A 9,570-nucleotide genomic window follows, 5' to 3' on the forward strand; every position below is an offset into this window, starting at 1 on the left:
GTAATAAAGCGCCCATTTTCAAAAAAAAAGACATATGTATGACCATATGCATATGGGATTTCCTCTAGGTCAACACAAAGGAATTATTCCAGTAGTGTTTGGGCCCTGTTGATGAAAAGAGACGGGTCCAGGCATCATCCAATCTGATCTCCTCAAGACCAATATGCTTTCAACCAAAACCCATGGTATGCATGCTGTCTTGCATGGGCCTATAGCTAAGAACTTTGTTTTGTTTTCTCTAGAAAAACCCAAAGTACTGTGTACGATGTTAAAGATGGATAGCTAGATCACACTAGTCTTTTCCAAACAATTCCTGATCGTACTTGCACCGGAGATTCCAACTCACTAGTTGATAGAAACACACCTTTTGCACATCTATAAAAGGGAGCCAACCCTTGTTCAATCAAACCATCCAAGTTTCCTCTTCCGGTAGCAACAACAAGCTATAGCTGTACTCAGAGCAGGATCCAGCACATTTGAAAGTTCCCCTTCTGTTTTCTTCAAGTAAAGCGCATACACATCACCAATTAGAAGGCAGATATGGACCGTGTGATGAAGCTGGCGTCGGAGCGTGCGGTGGTGGTCTTCACTCAGAGCTCCTGCTGCATGTGCCACACCGTGGCGCGGCTCTTCTGTGACCTTGGTGTCAATGCGCTTGTGCACGAGCTGGACCAGGACCCTAGGGGAAAGGAGATGGAGAGAGCTCTCCTCAAAATGTTGGGGAAAGGCCCGTCTGTTCCGGCGGTGTTCATCGGCGGGAAGCTTGTCGGCGGGACAAACAGGGTCATGTCTCTGCATCTCTCCGGCGAGCTGGTCCCAATGCTGAGGAATGCAGGCGCCCTCTGGCTATAGGCGAGCAAAGGAAATAAAATTTTGTCAAAGAGTGTGAAGTATCTGCATTTTATACTTCCCTAGAATAACCTAATGACCTAGTTTATGCTTAGCAGGGTTTTCCATCCTGATCCGAGAATTACTAGGTTTCTTTGTGAGGTTTCTTGCTCGCTAGAGTGAGCTACGTGCATGCTTTGTGTAAGTTTTAACTCGGACTTTATTTTTGTACGTGTACTCTCACTGTTTTTCAAAGAGGCAGTTAATAACAATACGTATGCATTGTATTCACAGTCCGTTGTACTCCAAATATTTTAGCACAATCATCCAAAATCCATTTCATATAAAACTACTAGCATTACCACCAACACTAACATATAGAACATCCGGATGCAAATTGGGAGCGCGGCGAATACCTGAGCGGCGACGAGGGCTGACCGTCGAGGGTGGCCATGAGGAGCGGCTGCTCGCGAGGTGCAACAATGTGAGGGGAGAAATCTAGGCCGGGAGGAGGGCGGATGCCAACCTCTGAGGCGATATCACTGGTAGAAAAACGCTCATCTATACCGGTTCCAGAGGGGCATTCGTACCGGTTGCTCAACCGGTATAAATTATCCGGCACTAAAGGCCCCCCCTTTCGTACCGGTTGCTTACGAACCGGTATAAAAGGGGCCTCCACGTGGGCCACCAGGAGAGCTCAGGGCCAAGGAGCTTTGGTACCGGTTGGTAATACGAACCGGTACCAAAGGTTCCCACCCGCGGCAGGGAATTTGCCCGAATCTCTGCCGCGGCAGAGAATTGAAGTTTTAGGGTTTTGGAGGGGTTTAGGGATATCGCGGTTTGTTTCATATCGCGTCGATGCACCAGAAACGCCTTTGGGTTTAGGTAGTACATGAAGATCAAGATGATGCATAGCAAGTTGGTGCATACAATATAACACACATGTAATTGCATAAGATCGCAAATTAAGAAGCACTATGCATGAAGATCGATCTTCATGCATAGTGGTACTCTCCGAGGCGTACTCTATATATGTCTATTACATGTAGCATAGTGGTACTCTTCGATTCAACTATATATGTAACATGTACATCTTCATTCATAGTGGAACTCTGCGAATGGTGGTATGACGTCCCGAAGGAAGAATCCCGCCAATTCCTCGCCTATTGCTATGAAGCGGTCATCGATTGAGAGCTTGTTCCGCTTTCTTGACAACTATAAAAGAATAAGATACAAATGAATACATGAGCTATGTGTGTGTGTATATATATATTCAAACCACAATGAAACAACTATTACTGAAACTCAGCACAACTTATGATAAGAAAACAAATTTGTGAATACTGTTTTCGTACCTCTTTATTTCTTTCATTATTCATTATCTCGCTGACAATTCTGTGGATGTACTCGCAAACGTAGAATCCACAGAGATCAGTCCCTTGTGGTTGTTGCGGGCATTTCTTTACAAGAATATAATTCAATCAAACAATAGTCAAGTATGATAATTAAAGGTGTGTGGACCTAGGTAGTACTACTTACTTTCGCCTTCCATCGCAGCTTCGGTGGCCATTCATGGGACTTATCTTCCTTGATGAAAGTTTCCCACACGCTGCCCGACAAAAGAAAATGCACAAAAGAGTTATCAATTAGTTCATAGCAGGAAATTAACGAAACAAACCGATAAGAATTAAAATTACCTTTTGAGCATTAAATAACAAGACAAGTATAGTTCCGATTTTTTGCTTAGTGAGTCAAAGACTTCAACTTCTCCAATTTGCATATTGATGACGAGAAGAATAAAGTGAAACCTACGCACGTTTAAATATGTAGTGTCATATATATAAGTCATTAGTTAAAATTTTGACATACGGTGAGCAAAATATAATGTGTTATAAGACAGTAAGACTCACTCGAAGTTGTAAGGCCAAATTATTAGCCTTTTGTCATGTTGTCGCTTCAAAAACCTTAGCAAAATCTCCGGTGTATTCTTGTTATAGACGGGATCTTCTATGGTTTTAACATGCATTGTGTGCGGGTCAATGAACCCAATGTCCGTGATTTCGTCCCTTTTGCATTCGAGCATCTTCGATCTGCATAATATAGCGCACAAAGGATTATAATCTGCAGACAATGAACGAGCTGAGCTAAAGACTTCTCAAATTAAATAAATCACTTACAGACAATAGGAACTGATGATAGATTTGTCGAGAGCCCGGAGATTGTATAACTGGAAAAGCTCGTTGAAGTCAACATTCACACAGTATTCCTGGAAGTAGTGCTCTTCACTAACTCGCACCATGATAGTCTCGATCCCTTCCTTTGAGGCATTAAGGTACCACGAATGCAAGTTACGCATACATGTTGGTAGCTTCCTGAGATTCTGGACCAAATCTTTCCCTTGAACAAATTGATATGCTCGTTCAGCGAAGGCGTAATCGGTTGTGTCTTGTCGAGAACTTTCAACGGGCTTCCCGTCAAACACCTTGAGAGGGGCAACCGATTGAACGGGTTGTTGTCCGAGCTGGTAGACTTGGTGTATCCCTTTTATCTCCCTGATACCCGATTGAACGGGTTTTGTCGCCTCGATCATCTTGTCATACGACCTTTCAATAGAACGCCTATAGTCGGATGGCGGCGATGGTACAGGGTCATATAGATTCTCAACGGTACGCACAACTTTCACCGGATCTAGTGTCTTCTCGAAAGGTATCTCTGGCACTTTCGGTGCAAAATTTTTTTTCACCTCGGCCTGAACGGCTTCCTGGTTTTCCTCGGGAGTTTTTTCCCAAGATAACTTCTCAATGGGCGGCAGTGCTTTCTCCTTTCTAGCTTTCTTCCTACGCGGCGTACCGTTCCGCTTAACGGACGCGGTCTTACGCGGAGGATCTCGAGGTGGTGGACTCACACTGGGGTCCCTCTCAGGTAGGTGAGGACTTTGCTGCTCACGAGGACTGCCACCAGGACTGCCACCGGGAGGAGTCGATGGCATTTGCTGCTCATGTGTAGGAGTCGGTGGCCTTTGCAAAAGGACGACGTACTTCTTCGGCCATAGGGCGAAACCGTGCTTGACATCGGCCGGTGTCCTCTCATCTTCACCTCTAGGAATATCAAGCTCCACTTGTTTCAAAACCCGGAACAACTTCATCCACCCCGACACGAACACAGCCAGTGTGGAATGGGCATATGATGGTGCATTGCTCCATCTTCACTTGGGTACACATAGCCGACCGCCACCTTAACGGACGCGGTCCTGAATAACATATGTAGCGCGCAATCTGTCTTCTCCGTGACATAATCCACGGGGTAGCTTCCTCCACATCCGTCAAGATGCGAGGAACCAACACTGCTTCTTCGGCGAGATGGGGCAGCATCGCCATGTGGATCCTGTAGAAACAGCGGCTGATCGGGTGCCCTCTCGATTTCTCTCAAGAGCCTCCACCCTAGTTAACAATTCCGTTACAATGTCCGCCTCCTTCTTCTTCTTTCGCGAACGGCTTCTATAAGTGTCAGCGCTGTCCGGCCATGCTTCCTTCATGGTGAGACCTGGGCGAGCTCGTACCCGTCCAACGTGTTCAGGGTTCCCCAGAGCGAGTGTTAGCTCGTCATTCTCTCGATCGGGAATGTACTCTCCCTTTCTAACCTTTTCAATTGCATCTACAAGCTTCGGTACAATTGACTCAATTTTTTCCTTCCATTTTCCCTTCGCAACGATCAGCCCTGTCTTTTTGTCCAACCCTGCCCCATGAGCGAACAACCAGAACTTGCACCGTTCGGGCCAGTCCCATGTCTGTGGAGTGATTCCATCATTCATCAGTTTATTCTCAAACACTGTCCACTTCGGAATGGCACTCTTGTAGCCACCTGACCCCAAATGATGCGGAAGTTTCTTCTTTGAAGCATTTTCGGTATTTTTCTTCGATCGGGACACAAAAGTAGACGATTGCTTATACTCCTTAAATGCGGGCCAGTGATCTTTTATCTTCACTAGATTATCATCGAATACTGGATCTTCATTATTATATTTGTCCCATAAATTTTTCTTCCAGATCTGGAATTGTATGGCCATCTTCTTCAATGTCCATTCCTTGACTTTATTCTTCTGGCCTTCCGTCATGTCTTCCGGTAGGCTGAACTTTGTCAGTAGCGTGTCCCAAAGAAATTTTTTCATCGTGTCGTTGACATAACTAGCACCACTCTCCGCGTTCTTCGGCTTATGCCACTCTTGAATGTTGATCGGTACATGGTCCCTAACAATAACTCCGGCTTGACTTGTAAATTTGCGGCAAAACTCTTTGGGATGCGTTGGTTCACCATTAGCCTTGAATGCCGTGAGGGCTAACCTTCCCTCGCCCTTTAGCACCCGCGTCGGGCCTCGTTTTGTTCTAACAGACTTGCTCGATGATCCAGAAAGGCTAAAAGAAAAAAATTATTCGTTAATAAGTGCAATACAAATAAATGAATGCATCTAGGGACGAACATAGACTAATTGATACATAGATATACACCTCGCCGGAGTTTGTGATGGACACTTCGTTGTCTTTTCTAACTTGTTCAGACTCAAGTCCCTCGCCGAAATCATTCGAAAGTCTTGGAACTCGTTGTCATCTCCATCGTCGGGTTCCGGACCACGTGCACTCTCATAGATCAATTTCTGCACCGCTTCTTCCCCCTCCTCATCTCGGACGAAGGTGCCGTCCTCCATACCTCAATGTCACTACAAAATTAAGAAAGCAATTGTATTTCATTCATCATGTCATGATCATATAACAGATTAGAAGAGTGTGCAAGGGTTTCATACATAGCAAAATTAAGTGGGGTGTTCGAATATAGCAAGAAATAGTGGAACACCCTCACATAGCATTTAGTTCTTGTTGCAATTTTAATTTGGCCTTGACCTAGCTGCTCCGGCGCTTGGACCTTGATCCCCACCATCTCCCTCTCTGTCTCTCCCTCTCTCTCTATCTCTCCCCATTCGAGAGAGGAATGACTTAGGGCCATAATTAGTTCCATTGTACTAATTAATGATGTAAGTTTATCTAGCTCCGAAATTTTGTTGGTATATATTTTTGAGGTTAAATTCTACAAGTGTAGAAATACAGGACCGAGAACGCCAATCTCTTCGACCAGGTGAACTAGGAGATGTGTCATAATATTGAAGAAGGATGGTGGTAACACCAACTCGAAGCTGACTAGACATTGGACCACATCCTTCTGTAAATTTTGTAGAGTAAGTGGATTGATCACCTTCGAGAAATTGCATTGAGGAACGCACATAGCTTCACAATGGGTACTCGAACATTTTTCGGCGAAGCCCCTCAATGCAACGAAGTAATTGTGTCATAATCACGTGGCAGTCATGAGACTTTAGGTTTTGAAACTTTTTCTCCGACATGTTTATTATTCCCTTTATATTCGACGAGAAGCCAGACGGGACCTTGATGCTACTCAGGACTTCAAAAAAGATCTCCTTCTCCTCTTTGGTAAGAGCGTAGCTGGCAGGACCTTGATACTTCTCAAGATTCAGGTTGTTTCCTTCGTGGATACTTTGCTGGTCCTGCCGTGCATCCGGTGTATCTTTTGTCTTCCCATACACGCCCAAGAAGTTTAGCAGGTTCACGCAAAGATTTTTCGTCACGTGCATCACGTCGATTGCGAGTGAACCTCTAAGAATTTCCAGTAGGGTAGCTCCCAAAATATCGACTTCTTCTTCCACATGGGTACGTGTCCGTCAACATCATGCGGAACAGATTGTCCGCCGGGACCCTTTCCAAAGATCACTTTTAAATCCTTGACCATATCATATATAACTTCCCTAGTAGGGCGGGTAGGCTTCGTTCGGTTATCTGCCTCACCTCCGAAATGCTTTCCTCTCTTTCTTACGTGATGTTGTTTTGGAAGAAATCGACGAAGCCCCGGTACACATTCTTGTTTCCCAAATAATTACTCGTCGGTCTCACCTAAACAAGTGTGTGCATGCATTGTATCCCTTGTTTGATCGCCTCGAAATGTTACCAAGAGCGAGGCCAATCATTGATGGTTACAAATAACAACGCTCGTAGGTTATATTCCTTTTGTTCGTGCTCATCCCACACAGGTACACCTTCGTCACGCCACAACTCTAAAAGTTCTTCAACCAATGGCCTCAGGTACACATCAATGTCGTTGCCGGGTTGCTTCGGGCCCTGGATGAGCACCGGCATCATAATGAACTTCCGCTTCATGCACAACCAAGGAGGAAGGTTATAGATACATAGAGTCACCGGCCGGGTGCTATGGCTGGAGCTACTGCTCCCCGAAAGGATTAAAGCCATCCGTACTTAGACCAAATCTTAAGTTCCTTGCGTCATCTGAAAATGACTTGAACTCTCTCGTCGATTTTTCTCCACTGCGACCCGTCGGCGGGGTGTCTCGGCATCACATCTTTCTTACGGTCCTCTTTGTGCCATCGCAACAACTTGGCATGCTCTTTGTTCCGGAACAAACGTTTCAACCGTGGTATTATAGGAGCATACCACATCACCTTCGCGAGAACCCTCTTCCTGGGGGTGGACTCACCCTCAACATCGCCGGGGTCATCTCGCCCGATCTTATACCTCAATGCACTACATACCGGGCATGCATTCAAATTCTCGTACTCCCCGCGGTAGAGGATGCGGTCATTGATGCATGCATGTATCTTCCGCACCTCTAATCCTAGAGGGCAGACAACCTTCTTTGCTTCGTACGTGCTAGAGGGCAACACGTTCTCCGCTGGAAGCATCTTCTTTATTATTTTCAGCAACTTTTCAAATCCCTTGTCGAAGTACCATTCTCTCGCCTTCCACTCGCAGACAATTCCGGCGTGGTACCCGACTTTTTCCGACCATTTTCGCAATTTGGGTACAACGGTTTGTTGTGATCCTCTAACATTTTCTCCAACTTCAACCTCTCCTTTTCATTTCCGCAGTTCATCTTCGCATCAAGAATGGCCCGACCCAAATCGTCATCCGGGTCATCAAAAATCGGCTCATCGAAAATGGGCTCTTCTTCAGCTTCGTCTTCCCCCATTCTACTATCACCGTCTTCAGTGAATAAGGGATAGTTGTCACCATCCTCTTCTTCTCCGTTGTCTTACAATATAACCCCTCTTTCTCCGTGCTTGGTCCAACAATTATAGCTGGGCATGAAACCGTTCTCCAGCAGGTGGACGTGAAGGGTCTTCGAGGTAGAGTAATCCTTCATATTCTTACAGGAACTACATGGACAATACATGAAACCATTCGACCGCTCTGTTTGCCTCAGCCACGTTGAGAAAATAATGCATGCCATTAATGAACTCGGGATGGCACCGGTCACCGTACATCCATTGTCGACTCATCTGCATTTTATATCTATATCAAAAATCATTAAATACACAACATCATGGATATATGAGTGACCAACTTAATTAATATTCAAGTTCATCACATAAAACTAATTGTTTTTATAAAAAGAAGAGGGGCTCACCGAGGTGGTACCGTGCCGACTAGGGGACGACGCTGGCGATCGTCGGCGGTAAGGACGGGGATGATACTAATTAAAACCTACAAAACATACCATAATTTCAGCTCAAATTGCATATAAAAAAAATAAAATCACTAACTTAGGCATTTCATCGAACACCTTGCTTGCACTAGAAAAATAGTACGAGTTAAAACTACCAAAGAAATGAGCTAAATTAGAAACGCCGGAAGGAAGGATGATATTGCTAACCCTTGGATAGATGTATGCCGTTAATCTTGTTAAAATGGTGGAGAAAAATGAAAATTATTGGAGTGTGAGAGGTGCAAAATATTTGGAAATGTGAGAGAGGATGAGAAGGAAATGAGATGCAGGGAGCTCGGGCGCGCGGCGGCGCGCTGATATAGGGCATGGACCCTTTAGTACCGGTTCATGTAAGGAACCGGTACTAAAGGTGCAGCCTTGGCCCCACCACCGCCTGGAAATTGGGCAGAAACCCTTTCATACCGGTTCGTAACACGAACCGGTATTAAAGGTTCATAACGAACCGGTATAGATGTCCCACCCCTGGAACCGGTATTAATAACGCCTTTCGTACCGGTTCGTAAGGGAACCGGTACTAAAGGCTTAGATGGATGAGAGGTTTTCTACTAGTGTACGTGGGTGGCATTCGATGACGGCTAGTCGTGTTGTGAGAGAGGGAGGAATCGAGTGGACAATATAGTTCCAGGAGCTAGTGTGTTGTGTCTAAGTTAAATCTGGACGATCTGGCTTAAATTACTAGCAGCGTTGGGTAACAAGTCACACCGCCAACAAAAACGTACTAGTGGCCAGCTTAAATAAAAAGGTACTAGTGGACGAATCCCCTCCCTGGCAATCGAGCGCTTGAGCAATCACTTTCCATGGCGCGGAAGCGCTCGCGAAGCGAGTCAATTCCCTTTTTATCACTTAGTGTTTTAATTGCGTTCACACGTATTCACACTAACAGACTTCTATTACTACTTTGCAAGTTGCATGTAGCCAAGAGCGTTCACATCGCATGCATGCACATGCACAGATCATCTCATGGATTTGCATTTAATGAGCGTTCACACTTTCATAAGCCGTTGCATGCATACACATAGCATATCACTCTTTTTCTTCAGCACGAGGCAGGCTCTCAATTCTCTTTTTGCAATTCCCTTTTTGCAATTCCCTTTTGGGTTTTATTTTCATACGGTAATTCATATTTAATGGGGTCCTTTTGTAATTCCCTTTTTCGGG

At 45.1% G+C, this 9,570-nt stretch overlaps 1 protein-coding gene across 1 annotated transcript; it reads left to right on the forward strand.

The window, feature by feature from the left end:
• The first annotated feature begins 421 nt into the window (after positions 1-421).
• Positions 422-1,119, forward strand: LOC124653044 (putative glutaredoxin-C14). The gene has a single exon (XM_047192098.1). The coding sequence runs from the start codon at positions 541-543 to the stop codon at positions 850-852; it is 312 nt and encodes a 103-aa protein (XP_047048054.1). The 5' UTR covers positions 422-540; the 3' UTR covers positions 853-1,119.
• The last annotated feature ends 8,451 nt before the right edge of the window (positions 1,120-9,570 follow it).

The sequence above is a fragment of the Lolium rigidum genome, chromosome 5 (assembly GCF_022539505.1).
Source record: "Lolium rigidum isolate FL_2022 chromosome 5, APGP_CSIRO_Lrig_0.1, whole genome shotgun sequence".
NCBI classification, from domain to species: domain Eukaryota; kingdom Viridiplantae; phylum Streptophyta; class Magnoliopsida; order Poales; family Poaceae; genus Lolium; species Lolium rigidum.

Coding starts and splice junctions, on each gene's coding strand:
- LOC124653044 (XM_047192098.1), top strand. CDS start 541: ATGGACCGTGTGATGAAGCTGGCGTCGGAGCGTGCGGTGGTGGTCTTC.